This window comes from Oncorhynchus mykiss, chromosome 3 (assembly GCF_057628025.1).
Source record: "Oncorhynchus mykiss isolate SJ-2025 chromosome 3, ASM5762802v1, whole genome shotgun sequence".
In the NCBI taxonomy this organism is placed as follows: Eukaryota; Metazoa; Chordata; class Actinopteri; order Salmoniformes; family Salmonidae; genus Oncorhynchus; species Oncorhynchus mykiss.
In genome coordinates, this window is record NC_143024.1 from 23,035,149 (window position 1) to 23,057,327 (window position 22,179).

The 22,179-nt window shown below is 43.8% G+C and overlaps 1 protein-coding gene and 1 pseudogene across 1 annotated transcript in view; both read left to right on the forward strand.

The window, feature by feature from the left end:
* Positions 1–5,872, forward strand: LOC110509388 (uncharacterized; annotated as a pseudogene).
* The window catches only part of iffo1b (intermediate filament family orphan 1b), a 26,596-nt gene continuing 9,569 nt past the window's right edge, over positions 5,153–22,179 (forward strand). The window contains exons 1-4 of the mRNA XM_021590398.3: positions 5,153–7,997; positions 12,601–12,661; positions 19,044–19,139; positions 22,038–22,178. Coding sequence (XP_021446073.2) covers positions 7,018–7,997; positions 12,601–12,661; positions 19,044–19,139; positions 22,038–22,178 — 1,278 coding nt within the window. The 5' untranslated portion in view covers positions 5,153–7,017. The remainder of the gene's footprint in view (positions 7,998–12,600; positions 12,662–19,043; positions 19,140–22,037; position 22,179) is intronic.

Here is a 22,179-nt window from a genome sequence, read left to right on the forward strand (position 1 = left end):
ATGTCTCTGGGAGGAAATGGCTCATGGAGGGGCTCTGTCCCATCCTCCAACCCTACTGCCTTCCTTTCTCACCTCTCCCTCAGCACTGACTTGGGAGTCGCCATCTTCCTCATCCTCACAGGTGAGTCAAATCTACCGTCTGCCTATAATACATTCACGCCCTAGACACTATACCCCTATACCCTCTAACCACTGATAGAAATTTGAAATGATAGGATTTTACATTATGTGTACTATAAGCAATATGGTGAAGAATCCTCAAAGCCTAGAGGGCAAGTTTGAGATATGACCATATTACATCAAATAATTTCAGATCTATACAAGTGTCTAGAGACTTGGGCATATAGGCTCAGGTTGTTGGTTGATTTGAAATTAGGCATCTCTCCTCATCACAGATGAGAGATTCAGTGTTGGTGTCAGTTAGTTTCAGAGTTTGGTTGGTATTCCTCCTGAGTAACTCACTGGTAGAATAACAATCTGTACAGTGTAGAAGTATTAGGCTTGGCTTAAGGTATATTTATGGGGGTGAAATTCTGTTCAGATAAATCAAGACTTATAAACAATATGAACAAAATCTAATTTGATCCCAGAGGACTGAAAGGTTTTCGATATATAAGCTGGGCAACAGCTTTTCACATCTTAATCATCGGAATCCAGAGCCCACGCAGATGGCTGAATGGGTTTACTTTGTTTCAACACAGATCTGTCATCCATCAGGATCAACCTTTCTGATCAAGTCAGTCAGTGATCTAACTCTCTATGACTGTTTCCATTACAGAGCTGTGGAGACAGACTGAATACAAAGTGTATTAGCATAGCAACCCCAGGGTCACACCAGAGAGGAGAGGATACACAGAGAGAAGAGAGGACAGAGGAGAGAGGTAAGGAGAGAGGACAGAGGAGAAAGGAAAGGAGAGAGGATACATAGAGAGAGCACAGAGGAGAGATTAAACGATACAGGATACATGGAGAGGAAATGAGAGAGCAGAGAGGAAAGGAGAGAGGAAAGGTGAGAGGAATGGAGAGAGGAAAGAAAAGAGAGGAGAGGATACATATGAGGAATCACAGCAAGGAACATTCCATACCTGTTGCTCCCAATAATTACCTACACAACAAATCAAATTACTCTATGAACAGCACCCTGCACCCTACTGGCCAGCCAACCAGCAAGCAACCATGTCGATTCAGCTAGAGCATTTATTCACTTTGGACCCGTATTATACCCCAAAGTGGACAGTGAGCTGGTCTACATGCCAATAATGCTGAAACAATATTTTCAGTGTGTGTTTAATGACTACCCACTGTGATAATACTGCTGTACCATAAGAGAGTATATCATATAGCAAACTAAAGCTATTTCTCTCCCTCCTCCTCTCCCGTTTCTGCCACATCTATCCATCTCTCTCTCTTTATCACTCTGTTGTCTCTTCTTTCTCTGCTTCCTCTCTTCCTCTTCATCATCAACTCTGTCTCTCTACTTCCATCTTTCTCTCTCTCCCCATCGCTTCAAACCTCCTCTCTTCCTTCTCTCCTCTCTTCTTCTCCAGGTGTAGTGTCTGTGGTTGGGAATGGCATAGTGCTGTTGGTTTACTGTAGAAAGAAGAAGAAACTCAGACCACCAGAACTCATGACTATTAACCTGGCCATCTGTGATTTTGGATACAGCCTCTTGGGGGCGCCATGCCTCAATTTCCAGGTGAGCGATTCCTGTCGACCAATGTTCAATCCCCCATACTGATAGTATGAATATCAAACTAGAGAGAATGATATTGTACAGGTGTCTTTTACCCAAATCAATTGACAGTTTACACTCACATCCCATGAATCAGACAAAGTGCTTAGTGTTCCAATGACCAATGATCATTATCAGATCATTAACTCCTCCTCTGGTCCACCAGTGTGTCCCATGGCTGGGTGTTTGGGGCTTTGTTTTTGGGATCGGCTCCCTCATCACCACCTGTCTCATCTCTCTGGACCGCTGCCTCAAGATCTGCAGCTTCAGATACGGTCAGTGGGATTCCCTTCATTTCTTTTTACATATTTTATTTGTTCTATCTTTTGAGTCATGTGGGTAAGTGCATACTTATCCTATCCTATTCTTCTTCTTTCTTCTTTCTTTTTGACATACTTTCCCTTGGGAAGACAATGATAAAGTGTTGTTGAATCCAAAAAACATTTAGCTTCCGTAGGCTACATTTATCCTTCATCCTTATTTGATATTTTTCCAAACATTTCATAACATGAAATACATGTCTGATACTCAATTGAGAGAACAAAAGGGGTGACACAAAAGGATGTTGTTGACCCCTTTTAGTGGCCTCATTGACTTCCTGGTTTTCCCTGAGGCTTTCGTCAGTGGGTCAGAGCAAGGCCCTTGCTTTGAATATTCCCTTTATACTGAGCATGTCAGATGATTAATTTTGAACAGAATATTGAACAGAACCTCTGCATTTAATGATCTAATCTAAACATACACTATATATGCAAAAGTATGTGGACACCCCTTCAAATTAGTGGATTTGGCTATTTTAGCCACACCCGTAAATAAAATCGAACACACAGTCATGCAATCTCCATAGACAAACATTGGCAGTAGAATAGCCCGTACTGAAGAGCTCAGTGACTTTCAACGTGGCACCGTCATCGGATGCCACCTTTCCAACAAGTCAGTTCATCAAATGTCTGCCCTGCTAGAGCTGACCAGGTCAACTGTAAGTGCTGTTACTGTGAAGTGGAAACGTCTTGGATCAACAACAGCTCAGTTGTGAAGTGGTAGGCTGCACAAGCTCACAGAGCGGGACCGCCAAGTGCTGAAGCATGTAGCGCTTGTCCGTCTGTCCTCAGTTACAACACTCACTACCAAGTTCCAAACTGCCTCTGGAGGCAAAGTCAGAGCATTAACTGTTCGTCTGGAGCTTCATGAAATGGGTTTCCATGGCCAAGCGTTGGCTGGAGTGGTGTAAAGCTTGCCGCTATTGGACTCTGGAGCAGTGTAAACGCGTTCTCTGGAGTCATGAATCACGCTTCACCACCTGGCAGTCCAACGGACGAATCTGGGTTTGGTGGATGCCAGGAGAACGCTACCTGCCCGAATGCATAGTGCTAACTGTAAAGTTTGGTGGATGAATAATGGTATGGGGCTTTTTTTCATGGTTTGGGCTAGGCCCTTTAGTTCCACTGAAGATAAATCTTTACGCTACAGCATACAACGATATTCTAGACGATTCTGGGCTTCAAAATATGTGGCAACAGTTTGGGGAAGCCTTTTCCTGTTTCAGCATGACAATGACACCATGCACAAAGTAAGGTCCATACAGAAATGGTTTGTCGAAATCAGTGTGGAAGAACATGACTGACCTGCACCGAGCCCTGACCTCAACTCCATGGAACACCTTTGGAATGAATTGGAACGCCAACTGCGAGCCAGGCCTAATCGCCCAACATCAGTTCCTGACCTTTGGTCATGTAGTGTAGTTTATAATCTGTTTGTCTGTATGTCCGACTCTTTCTTCAAGCCCACGTTGTAGAGATAATTGGGGTCACTATTGTAAGAGCAGCTTTTGATATTTTTGATTGGTCCAGAGTCCAGCTTGATCTTGTTGATCTGGAGATGACTTTTCGGGTTACGTAGACACTTCCAAATACCTGATTGTTTAGGTAACACCGGGACAACCTCAGAAGAACTCTAAGGGAGAGGTAGCAATGATGCTATTGTATTGCTGTTTAGGGGTAGTCATGCAGGTAACTATAGGAAGGGGAAGGGTAGTTGTCAGGCAGGGTTAATGTCTGGACTACCAACATGCAGCACTACATAAAGAAATGAAAAACCGTAAATATCACACACAACCATTTAAACTACTAGCATCCATTTTCAGGGCTCATTTGCAAAAGATGCCTTAGTTTCAATGAGACTCCCTGTTAAAATAAAGGAAAAATAAATGTATTCATTACACGCATCATACATCTGGAGCCTTTGGATCAATCCTACTTCTTATTTACTACTTACTGGTCAATCAAACAACGTGCTTCACTTTATTCATCTTAACCAATGAGAATAAATAATGGTGAAATAAAATCCCTCCATCTCTCTCTACCAGGTCAGTGGATCGAGGTTGTGGTTCTACTCTCTGTTCTGGGCCTCCTTGCCTGTCTTCGGCTTCGGCAGCTACGGACCAGAACCCTTTGGGACCAGCTGCACCATCAACTGGTACTCCTGACTCTCTCTTATTAGACTCTGTTTTGATGTGTGTGTGTGTGTGTGTGTGTGTGCGTGCGTGTGTGTGCGTGTGTGAATGTCTGCAGTTATAAAAGCATTCCTCTCATCCAGCAGCAGCAATTCAGCCTGGGTACGAGGTTATAAAAGTATGTATAAATATACATCTTCTTCCTCTTTTCTTTGAGGTGGGGGATGAGGTCATCTTTGATCGACAGGCTCTACATCTTGCTGATCCTGATCATGTGCTTCTTTCTCCCCACACTGACCATCGTCGCCTCCTACATGACCATTCTGCTGACGGTGAGAGAAACTGCACCCAGCTGGCACAAAATGGCTGATTCAGTAGGGGAGAGTCCAGGGAACTCAACTCAGACTCTGCAAAAAACAGCATGCCATGTAACTCATTGATTAATGGAATCAATTGTCCTGGCATATTCTGAGTGGGGCACACTATAACATATGGAATGCATGGGTCGTACAGTCCAGCAAGCATGATCTATTACCGTGATGGTGGACTCAATAGCTGTAGCCAACAGGTGGTCTAGCATGCGTGGCCCTTGTGTATTTGTTTGTGTTTACTGACATGTCTCTCTGTGTAGGTTTACCTTTCTAGTCGCGCTCTGGCATCTATTCCCTCCTCAACTATCACTCACACCAGCGAAGACCTGAGACTCACAAAGTTACCTACATGTACATACTACCTCAATAAGCCTGACTAACAGGTGTCTGTATATAGCCTTACTACTCTTTTTTCAAATGTATTTTTACTGTTGTTTTATTTCTTTACTTACCGACACACACACACACACACCTTTTTTCCCCCGCACCAGAGCCTGTAAGTAAGCATTTCACTGTTGTATTCGACGCACGTGACAAATAAACTTTCATTTGATTTGGTATGTGGAAAACAGACTGTTAGAAGAAGCTTAGTTACTGGCTTGAAATGAAAGATGTCATAACATCTGCTTTATTCCAATGTTAACTTTTGTATTAACATTGTAACAAGTGTGTAAGTACAGACAGCACAGTATATCTTTCTGTTGTTTCATCTACTGTCTGTCTGTCCCAGATAGCAGCTGTGGTGTGCTCCACCTTCCTCTTATCTTGGACTCCCTATGCCATTGGCTCCCTCTACTCTGCCTTGGCCCCCAAGGAGGAGCATTGGGCCAGGGAGGCCATGCAGGGAGGAGGCCCCTCCATGGGGACTGGAGGATCCACCGGGATGGCCTCAGCCTTCCCAAACATCCCCAACTCAATTGGACCTCCACGGAAAACTACGGAAGTGTCTACTACGACCCTGGAGAATCCTTGCGGGACGTGACCAACCCAGATCCCTACTCCTATTCTGGCTTAGGCCACAGTCTGTCTGCTGCTTCCACCCGCAGTTCAGCCCCAGGCCAGGAGGGGGAGTCGGAGACAGGGAGCAACCGGCCGGTGTCCTGCCTGCCACCTATGGTGTCTCTGATACCAGCAATGTTCGCCAAGTCTCACTGCATGATTAACCCCTTCATCTACCAGATCATGAACAAGGAGTTCAGAGAGGATGTGTACGACATACTGTTTGGGAGACAGAACGGGGAGAGGAGGAGAATGCGGGGAAGAGCAGGGAGCTACTCTGACAGTAAGGTGTCTTTTATAGCTACAGGTGCAGAATGACAGATAACTCTCTCTATTTCTCTCCTCAGCCCACAAAGGCAGCGTCTCCTACTGCCACAGCTGGCGAGGGAGGAGCAACCCCAAGTCCATGCCCATGGTGTAATTGGGGAAGAAAGAGAGGGCCCCACCATCTCGGTGGGGTGGGACGCCCTGGGCGTGGCCTCGCTGGACACACAGGTCAACATGGATGGGCAGAGTCTGAGCGAGGCAGGGAGAGAGACAGAAAGAGAGCTGGGGGGGGGTTCCACCTCTAGTAGTCTGCTGACCGAGTGATAGAGGGAGAGATAGATAAGAGAGATGTTGAGAGGGTGGAGATGTTTAGGAGCAGAGACATCTTTAAAAACAGCTTTAAAATAAAACATGTTTTGTGCAAGGACAACCAGAGTATTGTCTTTGTCAACACTGTCCTAATAGGCCTGTGTGTGGATTATGGTTCAAATGATAGTTTCACACAATAGAATAGTGTGTACAATTGTATGCATGTATTTTGTAACAAAATAAAATCGAGCCAAGTGAGAAAATAACAATAAAATGACATTCACAAGTGGAAATGTTCCTGATAAAACCTCCCCAAGTTGTGAACTCGGAGTTTAAGAGGTCTTATTGAACTGTTCATAGCCTAATGGCACAAATGTTAAAAGAAAACCTGCTACTTGTGTATTTACGGTAGCTTCCCTGCTCTCCAAATCCCGCAGCACTTGTTGTGTCTTCTTGTGGTCATTTTGGAGCCAGATAAGCTTTGACGAACGACACTGGATTTATTTTTAATACATTAGTGATTTGCAGGATTTAACAGTACTTTCTCTCATATAGCCTATATACCAAAACATTACTTTTCTGAAATACATTTGAGTGTTGTCGCCTGCGCATAGCCGTCGGACTGGCTTATTCTGCATTGTTTTTGGGGGCGACTGTTATCCAGCATAATAGCGAGACAGAGGAAGAGAGAAGGAAACTTATTCCACGAGCCTCTTTAGCCCGGACGGAGATAAATCGAGGATAACATTCGTAATTACAACAATTTTCGCAACCAGATAAAGGTGGAGAGTCACGGATACGTCTGGTATCCAACAACAAGTCAACCTTCAGCCTATCATTATTTTTATTTTGGTGATCTTATACCGAGAAAATTACCGTCCGTGTTCATGCCAGATCTGCAGCGCTTTAGTTTTCCATACCATAGCATGAATCCTTTGTTAGAGGCGAACTCGCTTCTCCAACATCAACAGCAGCAGAACCAAGGAGGACAGAGTCATCCGGATTCCCCCTCAGGCCTTCTGCCCGAATCCGTCTTCGGCTCGCTCGACCCGACGTCTTTCTTCCTGGGCGACCATCCCGGACTGGGCTCGGAGTCTCTGCCAGGGTTCGATTTCACCACACCCTCACAAGCTTACCTGCATCTAAACCACTCTTATCACCGGTCTGTGCCCCAACCTCCTGCAGCGATGGCCCTGAGGAACGACCTGGGCTCCAATATCAGTGTCCTAAAGACTCTGAACTTACGGTTCCGATGCTTTCTGGCCAAAGTGCATGAACTTGAGCGAAGGAATAAGATTTTGGAGAAACAACTACAACAGGCGTTGGATGCGAAGAACAGCTGTGATGGGGGTTGTTCTGAAAGCGCTAGACGGGCCCATACCCAAGAAACAGGTGTACAGACCGGGTTTGTGGGAACTATCCCGCTCAGGCCCGGGTCACTCCCGTTCCAAAACACCAACAACTCCGCGAGACGACCCACTACCCTCTTCACGCTTGAGTCCAACAACAAAGCTGGAACAAACCCCACCGAACCGAATCCGAATCCGACCATCACGGTAAGCCAATCAACCCCGACAATCGACTCTCCAGCCGGGTCCAATTCAATCACCAACGGGAAAACGGTTTTTAGTACAGGCACTGGAACCCCCACCAACCCGCCTCCCCGGTTCCTCCCCGGTACTATCTGGTCCTACAACCATACCCGCAAGCTCGGTTCTGGCGTGGAGACGCGCGTCACCAGCCCCGGTGTGTCCTGGGTCCAGCCGGACGGGGTCGGGGTCCAGATTGATACCATTACCCCGGAGATCAGAGCCCTGTACAACGTCCTGGCCAAAGTCAAGAGGGAGAGAGACGAGTACAAACGCAGGTAAATAGGATCAACCTTTGTTGATTTATTCACCAAAGTAAAGCCTAATTAACGTGTGTGTCTGACGGGTGTAAAGGCGCATGGGGACCTAGAGTTGTGATTAAACGTCTCTTGGTAAAAGTCAGTTGATGTAACTTAGTGGAACTATAATAGCCGTACATGTATTATTTTGCTCATGCCACTTGGGTGAAGTGAAAGGCCCTATTACAACAGATGGCCTCTGAGAGCAGCTGTGTCCTGCCTGTGTTCTGTCTATTTCTGCCACAGCCCACACCATTCTTATTGCTAGAGATGCAAAGGGCAGCTGGGGGAAATACCAAACATTATCAGACCATAACTGACTCAGAATGAAGTCATGTAACTGAGATCCAACACAGGAAGGCTCTGTTTCAACAATCACACCAATGCTTTTGAAGTTCAAAGATTTTGAACTCTTGAGTTTGCCACTAGCTTGTGGACACCAGACCTAGGTCGCATGTATATGAGGTATGCTTGATTTAGCTGTTTGTACTTTTGGGATTACTGTGTTGATTTTGTACTTTTGGGATTATTCCATTGGAACCAGGCAAACTATATAAATCAAGCACAGCTCAAGTATTTGAAGATTTGACTTATGGTTTGGCTTGGGGAAGGAATATCTGCTTAGTGCCCCTTTAGAAAACAAGGGGAATGGGCCAAACACAGTGACAGGAATCTGATACAGAGACCATAATGCACCTCTGCATGTTTGAAATGGCTGCAGTTTGTATTCTATGACAGAACTAGAACCCGGACCGCTGATTTGTGGCACTAGTAACAGCAGGGCTGTGGCTTCGATTCACGCTGCACAGGTCACATAGACATGGTCTATACTGAAGGTATGACCATAAGTTGATTTGGATAAATATATCTCAGCGAAAATGCCATACCCAATGAATGTAAGGTGATAGACAAGCATGTATGTCTCATTAGGAAAGCTGAGTAGGGTCAGGGATTGGTTTGTGATCGGGAGGACCTGGGACAAGTGTGTGTTTGTGGCTATTTTGTTTGTTTATTGTGATTTCATGAGGCATGTGACCTTACTGCCACCTCCAAGTGAGTCAAGTCCAGGTTTGTCTCACCTTCAGACATCCATATATCTGATAGCATCCGTACTGCACAGTCATTGATGTGATTTAGGCCTCCAGTGTAGTGAAAGAATGTTATCTCGGTCATGAGTCTGTTGTAGTAATGCAGTTAAATCTACCTGCAGGCAACATGTAGAGAGAGGGAAACCCACAGGACTATTAATTCACTTCAAGAAGGTAGTTTCAGTATAAGATACACCCCCCTTCCCTCCCTCTCCTCCACTCTTCTTCCCCTGCCCTGTCCCTTGTTCTCTCCATCTATCCATTCATATTGCTATTCATTGTTCCCACTCTCTCATTGGCTAGATCTCTCATACCCCTCCAGTGGTGAAAAAGTACCCAATTGTCATACTTGATTTAAAGTAAAGATACCTTAATAGAAAATTACTCAAGTAAAAGTGAAAGTCACCCAGTAAAATACTACTTGAGTAAAAGTAAAAAAAATATTTGGTTTTAAATGTACTTAACTATCAAAAATAAAAGTATAAATAATAAAATAAATCCTTATATGGCACAATTGTTCATGTTTTTAAAATTTACAGATAGCCAGGGGCACACTCCAACACTCAGATATCATTCAGACACCAAGTATTTGTGTTCAGTGAATCTGCCAGATCAGAGACAGTAGAGATGACCAGGGATGATCTCTTGATAAGTGCATGAATTGGACCATTATCATGGCCTGCTAAGCATTCAAAATGTAACAAGTACTTTTGGGTGTCCGGGGAAAATGTATGGAATAAAAAGTACATACATTTTGTTTAGGAATGTAGTGAAGTAAAAGTTACCCCAGAAAACTACTTAAGTAGTACTTTAAAGTATTTTTACATAAGTACTTACACCACTGTGCCCTCTTACTGTCTCCTCCCTTATTTTCCTGACCTGCTCTGTCCTGTATTATCATCCCCCCCTTCACCTGTCTCTGTCTCTCTCTGTGTCTGTCTGTGTCTGTCTCTCTGTGTCTGTCTCTCTGTCTGGCTGTGTCTGTCTCTCTGTCTGTCTCTCTGTCTCACTCTGTGTCTGTCTGTGTGTCTGTCTGTCTCTGTGTTTGTCTCTGTCTGTCTGTCTAAGGCTTTCTCTTTCTCTCTCTCTCTCTCATTTCAAATAAAATGCAGCTTTATTGGCATGGGAAACATGTTTACATTGCCAAAGCACGTGAGATAAACAGTAAACAAAAGTGAGGACATAAAACAATGTTAACAAAAACGATTAGAAATTAACAGTAAACATTGCACTTACAAAGGTTTGACATTTTTTAATGTGTTATACTGTTATGTACAGTGTTATATCAATGTGCATATGGTTGTAGTAAGAATAGTAGGGGAAGATAAATCAACATAAATATTAGTGTTATTTAAAATGTTATTTGTGCTGAACTTGTTGCCCTTTTCTCATGGCAACGGGCCCCTTGCTGCTGTGATGGCACACTGCAGTATTTCTCCTAACAGATATGGGAGTTTGATTAGTTTTCAAATTCTTTGTGGGTCGGTGTGATCTGTGGGAAATATGTGTCTCTAATATGGTCATACATTTGGCAGGAGGTTAGGAAGTTCAGCTCAGTTTCCACCTCATTTTGTGGGCAGTATGCACATAGCCAGGTCTGCCTATGGGGGTCTCTGTCAATAGCAAGGCTATGCTCACTGAGTCTGTACATTTTGGGTCAGTCACAGTGGTCAGGTATTCTGCCACTGTGTACACTCTGTTTAGGGCCAGATAGCATTCACATTTTTTTTTATTTTTGGTTGATTCTTTCCAGTGTGTCAAATAGTTATCTTTTTGTTTTCTCTTATTTGGTTGGGTCTAATTGTGTTTCTATCCTGGGGCTCTGTGGGGTCTGTTTGTGTTTGTGAACAGAGCCACAGAACCAGCTGGCTGAGGGGACTCTTCGCTAGGTTCATCTCTCTGTAGGTGAGGGCTTTGTGGTGGAATGTGTGGGCATCGTTTCCTTTTAGGTGTTTGTAGAATTTAACAGCTCTTTTCTGCACTTTGATAACTAGCATATGTAGTATTAATTCTGTTCTGCATGCATTGTTTGGTGTTTTGCGTTGTACACAAAGTTTATTTTTTTCAGAATTCTGCATGCAGAGTCTCAATTGGGTGTTTGTCCCGTTTTTGTATTTTTTTGCTCTTGGATCTTTGCTAAACGACTGAAAAGGTTGGAGAAGTGTTTTATCCATACATATCCATTATGGATAGATAGCTCTTTGTGTTGTTTGTTTAGTGTGTTCCAATTTTCCCAGAAGTGATTTGATTCTATGGATTCTTCAATCACATTGAGCTGATTTCTGAAATGCTGTTCCTTATTTTTTCTTAGTGTATTTCTGTATTATTTTAGTGTTTCACTGTCGTGAAGGCACTGGGTTGAGGTCGGTGATAAGGTAGTCTACAGTACTACTGTCAAGAGATGAGCTGTTGGTGTACCTACCGTAGGAGTCCCCTCGAAGCCTACCATTGACTATGTCTAGACCCAGCATGCAACAGAGCTGTAGGAGTTGAGCCGTTTTTGTTGGTTGTTTTGTCATACTTGTGTCTAGGGGGCATATTGGGGAGGGAATGCTGTCACCTCCAAGTAGGTGTTTGTCTCCATGTCTGCTAAGAGTGTCGGTTCTGGCTTTAGGTCACCACAGACTAGTACATGTCTCTGGGCCTGGAAATGGTTGATCTCCCCCTCTAGGATGGAGAAGGTGTCATCATTAATGTGTGGGGAGATATAGGTACCACACAGGACAACCATTTTTTCTGAGATCATTTCCCTATTTATTTCCAACCAGATGTGAAATGTTCCTGTTTTAATTAATTGATTGGAGTGGGTTAGGTTATGTCTGATCTCCTCTTCATCTCTCACGCGCACTCTCCACTGCCAGCTCCAGTCTCCTTTCTTCAACCCCCTTCCCCCATATCATATCTTTCTCCCTCTCTCTCTTCCTAACTGCATGAGGCCATGCGCCTTCCCCTCCACCTAGTATCTGCAATGCGGTATACTCTGCACGGCAGGCTGTGATTGCTGGAAAAGGGAGGTGGCTTCCAAAGAGAGCTCAGCTCATCTTTCCCTCGCTCTCTCCCCCTCCCTCACTCTCACCTTACCCATCTATCTCAATCACAACAGTGTGCACAATGGCACAAAAACGTCTCTCTGTACACTATATAACCTCTATTTGTTTTAAGAGCAGTTTGGTAAAGGCTCCGACATGTTGCAGTATTGTGCATTTTAAGCAGCAATTCTATAAATGGCAGTGCTGTGCAGTGGGGTCTATGTGGTGTGTTGAGTCACTGAATCAGCCATCGTAGTTCTAACATGTCAACTGTACAGGCTTTCAATGAGATTACTGTTCACTAGATGGATGGTGCTGTCTGACCCTGGGGCCCAGATTCATGGACCAGGGGTTTCTCACACACACACACACACACACACACACACACACACACAGTTAATAGTTATTATTATGATGTTGCCATTTTACTGTGTAATTTACTTCACATTATATTTTGTTGTGTAGGTGGGAGGAGGAGTACACTGTCAGAGTGGACATGCAGCAGAAGATGGAAGACCTACAGGAGGTAACACTGTGTGTGTGTGTGTGTGTGTGCCTGGCCTCTCTTAATGATTGATACATAGGGGGTAAATGTTTCCCCTCTTTCTGTTACACTTGTTCTCTGTTGATTTGCAGGGATAAGAACAAAACCATGTCAGAATATCAAACATGACAACAAGACATTACATTGAAATGTTTAGGAGCTCAATGCTTGTAGACACAAAGGCCCTCCTCACTGATCTATACACTAACTTAGGGCGCGGGGCCAGAGGCGCAGTGTTGTGTCTGAGGTTCTGGCGGTGTTGACACATTTGACATTGCCCTGACGCATGCCAAACAACCTAATACAATTGCTTGTGTGAAACAGCTTAGTTGAATAGTGTGCAAACCACTAACCAAATATAGTATGTTTATAAACAGCTAACATAATTGTACTGTAGGCTATGTATAAATCCCTAACCTACTAGTTAGATGCTCCTCCCATGACGTTCGTCATACGTGTTACAGAAAGCAGCTGACAGTCATGATCAGACAGCCAAATGGTTAACTATTTGAGGAACGGGTGGAGCTACTTACACACATTCAGCATGATTGAATTACAGCAACAATATCAACTCCCCAAAATGGCCCCGTTGGTCCCTGTCAGAGTGAGTTACTTAATCTGAAAGTAATTTGTACGTCCTACTTCCAAATTTTATTGGTCACATACTAGAGGTCGACCGATTATGATTTTTCAACGCCGATACCGATTATTGGAGGACCAAAAAAGCCGATACCGATTAATCGGCAGATTTTTTTTTTTAAATTAAATTTTTTATTTGTAATAATGACAATTACAACAATACTGAATTAACACTTATTTTAACTTAATATAATACATCAATAAAATCAATTTAGCCTCAAGTAGATAATGAAACATGTTCAATTTGGTTTAAATAATGCAAAAACAAAGTGTTGGAGAAGAACGTAAAAGTGCAATATGTGCTATGTAAGAAAGCTAACGTTTCAGTTCCTTGCTCAGAACATATGAAAGCTGGTGGTTCCTTTTAACATGAGTCTTCAATATTCCCAGGTAAGAAGTTTTAGGTTGTAGTTATTATAGGACTATTTCCCTCTATACCATTTGTATTTCATTAACCTTTGACTATTGGATGTTCTTATAGGCACTTTAGTTTGCCAGTGTAACAGTATAGCTTCCGTCCCTCTCCTCGCTGGGCTCGAACCAGCAACACAACAATAACAGCCACCACATCGAAGCAGCATTACCCATGCAGAGCAAGGGAAACAACCACCCCAAGGCTCAGAGCGAGTGAAGTTTGAAACGCTATTAGCGCGCGCTAACTAGCCAGCCATTTCACTTCGGTCACACCAGCCTCATCTCGGGAGTTGATAGGTTTGAAGTCATAAACAGCGCAATGCTTGACGCACAACGAAGAGTTGCTGGCAAAACACATGAAAGTGCTGTTTGAATGAATGTTTACGCGCCTGCTTCTGCCTACCACCGCTCAGTCAGATACTTAGATACTTGTATGCTTAGTCAGATTATATGCAACACAGGACACGCTAGATAATACAGTATCTAGTAATATCATCAACCATGTGTAGTTAACTAGTGATTATGATTGATTGTTTGTTATAAGATAAGTTTAATGCTAGCTAGCAACTTACCCTGGCTTACTGCATTTGCGTAACAGGCAGTCAGTCTCCTTATGGAGTGCAACGAGAGAGAGGCAGGTCGTTATTGCGTTGGACTAGTTAACTGTAAGGTTGCAAGATTGGATCCCCCGAACTGACAATGTGAAAATCTGTCTTTCTGCCCCTGAACGAGGCAGTTAACCCACCGTTCCTAGGCCGTCATTGAAAATAAGAATGTGTTCTTAACTGACTTGCCTAGTTAAAGGTGTAAAAAAGGTGTAAAAAAATAAATAATAATAAAATCGGCAAATTGGCGCCCAAAAATACCGATTTCGATTGTTATGAAAACTTGAAATCGGCCCTAATTAATCGGCCATTCCGATTAACTGGTTTACCTCTATCACATACACATTAAGCAGATGTTATTGTGGGTGTAGCGAAATGCTTGTATTCCTAGCTCCAACAGTGCAGTAATATCTAACAATTCACACAAATCTAAAATAAAAGAATGGAGTTATGAAAATATACACTACCGGTCAAAAGTTTAAGAACACCTACTCATTCAAGGGTTTTTCTTTATTTTTACTATTTTCTACATTGTTGAATAATAGTGAAGACATCAAAACTATGAAATAACACATATGGAATCATGTAGTAACCAAAAAAGTGTTAAACAAATCAAAATATATTTTAAATAGCCATCCTTTGCCTTGATGACAGCTTTGCACACTCTTGGTGAGGCAGGTCCTCACCAGACATCCACGGCAACAACGTCGCCTGTGGGCGCAAACCGACCTTCGCTGGACCAGACAGGACTGGCAAAAAGTGCTCTTAACTGACGAGTCACGGTTTTGTCTCACCAGGAGTGATGGTCGGATTCGCGTTTATCGTCGAAGGAATGAGCAATACACCGAAGCCTGTACTCTGGAGCGGGATCGATTTGGAGGTGGAGGGTCCGTCATGGTCTGGCGGTGTGTCACAGCATCATCGGACTGAACTTGTTGTCGTTGCAGGCAATCTCAATGCTGTGCGTTACAGGGAAGTCATCCTCCACCCTCATGTGGTACCCTTCCTACAGGCTCATCCGACATGACCCTCCAGCATGACAATGGCACAAGCCATACTGCTCGTTCTGTGCATGATTTCTTGCAAGACAGAAATGTCAGTGTTTTGCCATGGCCAGCGAAGAGCCCGGATCTCAATCCCATTGAGCACGTCTGGGACCTGTTGGATCGGAGGGTGAGGGCTAGGGCCATTCCCCCCCAGAATTGTCCGGGAACTTGCAGGTTCCTTGGTGGAAGAGTGGGCTAACATCGCACAGCAAGAACTGTCAAATCTGGTGCAGTCCATGAGGAGGAGATGCACTGCAGTACTTAATTCAGCTGGTGGCCACACCAGTTACTGACTGTTACTTCTGATTTTGACCCCCCTTTGTTCAGGGACACATTATTACATTTCGTAGTCACATGTCTGTGGAACTTGTTCAGTTTATGTCTCAGTTGTTGAACTGGAAGGCCAAAAAGAGAATCAAGGACATCAACCACCCGAGCCACTGCCTGTTCACCCCGCTATCATTCTGACCTCGCCTTCTGGATGACAGTGGGGTGAACAGGCCGTGGCTCGGGTGGTTGATGTCCTTGAAGTGCGGGCAGTGAGCGTCGGTGGCACTGTATTATCCTCAAAGCGGATGAAGAAGGTGTTTAGCTTATCCGGGAGCAAGATGTCGGTGTCCTCGATGTGGCTGGTTTTCCCTTTGTATTCCGTGATTGTCTGTAGACCTTGCCACATACGTCACGGAAGTTGCAGTAGGAGTGGTCAAGTGTTTTTTAGCAGCACGAGTACTACAGTCAATGTGTTGATAGAACTTCGGAAGCGTTTTCCTCCAATTTGCTTTGTTAAAATCCCCAGCTACAATAAATGCAGCCTCAGGATATGTGACTTGAGGGGGAATGCACACGACTGTGACTATAACTGAAGATAATTATCTTGAGAGGTAATACGGTCTGCGTTTGATTGTAAGGTATTCTAGGTCGGGTGAACAAAAGGACTTGAGTTTCTGTACATTATCACAATCACACCATGAGTAGTTAATCATGAAACATACACCCCTGCGTTTCTTCTGCACGGAGAGTTCTTTATTCCTGTCTGCGCAATGTACTGAGAATGTAGCTGGCTGTATGGACAGGGAAAGTATATCTGGAGAGAGCCTTGATTCCGTGAAACAGAGTATGTTACAGTCTCTGATGTCTCTCTGGAGGAGATACTTGCCCTGAGCTTGTCTACTTTATTGTCCAGAGACTAAACATTAGCGAGTAATATACTCGGAAGTGGTGGATGGTGTGTATGCCTCAGTCAGACTAGAAGTCTACTCTTCTCCGCCCGCGGCGTCTTGTAGCAGCCCCTGGGATAAGATCAATTGCCCTGGGGGTTACGAACAAAGGATCCAATTCGGGAAAGTCGTATTCCTGGTCGTAAATGCTGATGAGTTACCGCCGCTCTGATATTCATAAGTTCTTTCCATTTGTAAGAAATAACACAAAAAAAAAAAAAATGACTGCAATGTTGCTTAGGAGCTAGAAGCAGAGCTGCCATGTCTGTCGGCGCCATCTTGCCATCAGTAAGCATATGCTGAGCCAGATGGGGCTCTGGTTTCTCACGTTTGTTGTGTGTGTGTGGATGTGTGAGGATGCAACTGCAGGGGACATCTACCTAACCCAGTTAGACCAGCTCTGTTGAGCCAACAGGAGACCACATGGCATGCAGCAAAGTCCCACTTTACATTAAACTATCCATGCAGAACAATGTACAAGATACAAAAAGAAACACTCGGCACAGACACAATCAACTTTTATGTGAAGACATATCTTAGGAAGAAGTTCTGCAAAATATTATGGCTAGTAGTTTACGGAATCAAATACTTCAGAGAAAAGATGGAGAAGGCAGCAGGGTAGCCTAGTGGTTAGAGCGTTGGACTAGTAACCGGAAGGTTGCAAGTTCAAATCCACGAGCTGACAAGGTACAAATCTGTCGTTCTGCCCCTGAACAGGCAGTTAACCCACTGTTCCTAGGCCGTCATTGAAAATAAGAATTTGTTCTTAACTGACTTGCCTAGTTAAATAAAGGTAAAATAAAAAATAAAAATTTGATCAACAATATGATCCAAGGCACTTGTGAGATTAAGTAGGCAGGGTTGTCAATGTATAATCTGTGTATGTACTGTATGTTTGTGTGTTGTACTTTGGATTTGTAGTAAGACTTAGGGTAAGAACATCTATCCTTACACTGTAAAGAATATATAATCATCATGGACAGATTATAGTGTTGTACTTTGGATTTGAAGTGCATTTGAGTCAAGACTTATAAAGACAAGATATGATGTTTTACAGTTTGGCCCTACCCTGAGTTGGTCAATATAGAATGTTTTACTGTTTGGCCCTACTGTAAATTGGTTAATATAGAATGTTTTACTGTTTGGCCCTACTGTAAATTGGTCAATATAGAATGTTTTACTGTTTGGCCCTACTGTAAATTGGTCAATATAGAATGTTTTACTGTTTGGCCCTACTGTAAATTGGTCAATATAGAATGTTTTACTGTTTGGCCCTACCCTGAGATGGTCAATATAGAATGTTTTACTGTTTGGCCCTACCCTGAGTTGGTCAATATAGAATGTTTTACTGTTTGACCCTACTGTAAATTGGTCAATATAGAATGTTTTACTGTTTGGCCCTACTGTAAATTGGTCAATATAGAATGTTTTACTGTTTGGCCCTACCCCGAGTTGGTCAATATAGAATGTTTTACTGTTTGGCCCTACCCTGAGTTGGTCAATATAGAATGTTTTACTGTTTGGCCCTACTGTAAATTGGTCAATATAGAATGTTTTACTGTTTGGCCCTACCCCGAGTTGGTCAATATAGAATGTTTTACTGTTTGGCCCTACCCTGAGTTGGTCAATATAGAATGTTTTACAGTTTGGCCCTACCCTGAGTTGGTCAATATAGAATGTTTTACTGTTTGGCCCTACTGTAAATTGGTTAATATAGAATGTTTTACTGTTTGGCCCTACTGTAAATTGGTCAATATAGAATGTTTTACTGTTTGGCCCTACTGTAAATTGGTCAATATAGAATGTTTTACTGTTTGGCCCTACTGTAAATTGGTCAATATAGAATGTTTTACTGTTTGGCCCTACTGTAAATTGGTCAATATAGAATGTTTTACTGTTTGGCCCTACTGTAAATTGGTCAATATAGAATGTTTTACTGTTTGGCCCTACTGTAAATTGGTCAATATAGAATGTTTTACTGTTTGGCCCTACTGTAAATTGGTCAATATAGAATGTTTTACTGTTTGGCCCTACTGTAAATTGGTCAATATAGAATGTTTTACTGTTTGGCCCTACTGTAAATTGGTCAATATAGAATGTTTTACTGTTTGGCCCTACTGTAAATTGGTCAATATAGAATGTTTTACTGTTTGGCCCTACTGTAAATTGGTCAATATAGAATGTTTTACTGTTTGGCCCTACTGTAAATTGGTCAATATAGAATGTTTTACTGTTTGGCCCTACCCTGAGTTGGTTAATATACTGTATAATCAATCTGGTCTTTTCCAGAAAGTAGGGGCTGAGCTGGTTTGCAGGATGTGTGTGAGTGGTGGTGTTGTGTGTGTCTGTGTTCGTGTTCGTGCAGGCGTGCGTGCGTCTGTGTGCGCGTGTACCTGTGTGCATGGACATGCATCTCATGATTATGTGTGTGTTTTGTTTGTAGGACCTCCAGGAGAGCGAGGGCTGTCAGGATGAGTTGGCTGTCAGAGTGCAGCAGCTGAAGTCTGAACTGGTGCTCTTCAAAGGCCTCATGAGCAACGTGAGTCTACATCCACAAAGTTCCTCTCAATTTGCACCTTCTCTTATCCAATCCAATTGTATTGGTCACATACACATGGTTAGCAGAGGTTATTGCGAGTGTAGAGAAATGCTTATGCTTCTAGATCCAATAGTGCAGCAGTATCTAACAGCTAATATCTAACAATTCCACAACAAAACCTAATACACACAGTCTAGTAAAGTAATGGGATAAGAATACATAAGTATAAAATATGTGGATGCGCAGTGACAGAGTGGCTAAGATGCAATAGATAGCAAAGAATAGATAGTGAAGGATATATATATATATATATATATAATATATATAATATACACATGGTTAGCAGATGTTAGATGAGTAATGCGAGATGTAAACATTCTTAAAGTGGCATTATTAAAATGACTAGTGTTCCATTTATTAAAGTGGCCAATGATATCAAGTCTGTAGGTAGACAGCCGCCTCTCTGTGGTAGTGGTGGCTGTTTAGTAATCTGATGACCTTGAGATAGAAGCTGTTTTTCAATCTCTCTGTCCCAGCTTTGATGCACCTGTACTGACCTCGCCTTCTGGATGGAAGCAGGGTGAACAAGTAGAGGCTCAGGTGGTTTTTGTCCTTGATTTTTTTGCCTTCCTGTGACATCGGGTGTTTTGTTGGTGTCCTGGAGGGCAGGTAGTTTGTCCCCGGTGATGTGTTGTGCAGACCGCATCACCCTCTGGAGAGCCTTACGGTTGTGGGTGGTGCAGTTGCCGTACCAGGCGGTGATACAGCCCGACAGGATGCTCTCGATTGTGCACCTCTAAAAGTTATTGAGGGTTTTTGGTGACAAGCCCAATTTTTTCAGCTTCCTGAGGTTGAAGAGGCGATGTTGCGCCTTCTTCACCACACTGTCTGTGTGCGTGGACCATTTCAGTTTGTCGGTAACATGTACACCGAGGAACTTAAAACTTTCCACCTTCTCCACTGCTGTCCTGTCGATGTGGATAGGGTCGGTGCTCCCTTTGCTGTTTCCTGAAGTCCACAATCATCTCCTTCGTTTTGTTGACGTTGAGTGAGAGGTTATTTTCCTGGCATCACACTCCCTGAGCCCTCACCTCCTCCCTGTAGGCTGCCTCGTCGTTGTTGGTAATCAAGCCTACCACTGTAGTGTCGTCTGCAAACTTGATGATTGAGTTGGAGGCGTGCATGGCCACGCAGTCGTGGGTGAACAGGGAGTACAGGAGAGTGCTGAGAACGCACCCTTGTGGGGCCCCAGTGTTGAGGATCAACGGAGTGGAGATGTTGTTTCCTACCTTCACCACCTGGGGGCGGCCCGTCAGGAAGTCCAGGACCCAGTTGCACAGGTCTGGGTTGACACCCAGGGTCTCGAGCTTAATGATGAGTTTGGAGGGTATTATGGTGTTGAATGCTGAGTTGTAGTCAATGAACAGCATTCTTACATAGGTATTCCTCTTGTCCAGATGTGATTTTGCAGTGTGATGGTGATTGCATCGTCTGTGGCCCTATTGGGGCGGTAAGCAAATGGGAGTGGGTCTAGGGTGTCAGGTAGGTTGGAGGTGATATGATCCTTGACTAGTCTCTTAAAGCACTTCATGATGACAGACGTGAGTGCTACGGGGCGATAGTCATGAAGTTCAGTTACCTTAGCTTTCTTGGGAACAGGAACAATGGTGGCCATCTTGAAGCATGTGGTGACAGCAGACTGGGATAGAGATTGGTCGAATATGTCCATAAATACACCAGCCAGCTGGTCTACTCATGCTCTGAGGACGCAGCTAGGGATGCCGTCTGGGCCAGCAGCCTAGCGAGTGTTAACTCGTTTAAATGTTTTACTCACATCGGCCACGGAGAAGGAGAGCCCACAGTCTTTGGGAGCAGGCCGTGTCAGTGGCACTGTATTGTCCTCAAAATGCACAAAGAAGTCGTTTAATTTGTCAGGGAGCAAGAAGTCGATGTCCGCGACGGGGTTGGTTTTCTTTTTGTAATCCATGATTGTCTGTAGACCCTGCCACTGAGCCGTTGAATTACAACTCCACTTTGTCTCTATACTGACTCTTTGCTTGTTTGATTGCCTTACGGAGGAAATAACTGCACTGTTTGTATTTGGCCATGTTTCCAGTCGCCTTGTCATGATTAAATGCGGTGTACATGCTTTCAGTTTTGCGTGAATGCTGCCATCAATCCACGGTTTCTGGTTAGGGAAGGTTTTAATAGTCGCAGTGGGTACAACATCTCCTATACACTTCCTTGTATACGCTGACTCGGTGAGCGAGTTTATGTCAATGTTATTGTCTGAGGCTACCTTGAACATATCCCAGTCGATGTGATCGAAGCAATCTTGAAGCGTGGAATCCGATTGGTCAGACCAGCTTTGGATAGACCTAAGCACGGACGCCCCCCTGTTTTAGTTTCTGACTATAGGAGGGGAGCAACAAGATGGAGTCATGGTCAGATTCTCCAAAAGGAGGGCGGGGGAGGGCCTTGTATGCATCGCGGAAGTTAGAGTAACAGTGGTCGAGTGTGTTACTCGCTCATGTACTGCAATCGACTGCTAACAATGTAAGAAATAATGCATAAAAAACAAAATACTGGACTTGAAGCGAAGCTGCCATCTCTATTGGCGCCATCTCATGTTGCCATTCACACCTAACAGAACCATCATCAACAACTGGTATACATCTTTCTCCTATATACACACACAGCCTCATACTGTCCTGATCTGACTGCACACAAATCATCTACTCATCGATGACCCTTTTCACCCTCAATATTGTGTGGTTCATTCTCCTGTCCCACTGGGTCCCCCAGTCTGTTTCTCACACTCTACACAGAGATTACTCCTGGTCTGGTTAGGATGATAACTGTTACTAGGAGACCGTAACCATCTCTCTTTCTGTGTAGAACATGTCTGATCTGGACAGTAAGATCCAGGAGAAGGCCATGAAGGTGGACATGGACATCTGTAGACGCATCGACATCACGGCTCGCCTGTGTGACTTGGCCCAGCAAAGGAACTGTGAGGATGTCATCCAGATGTATCAGG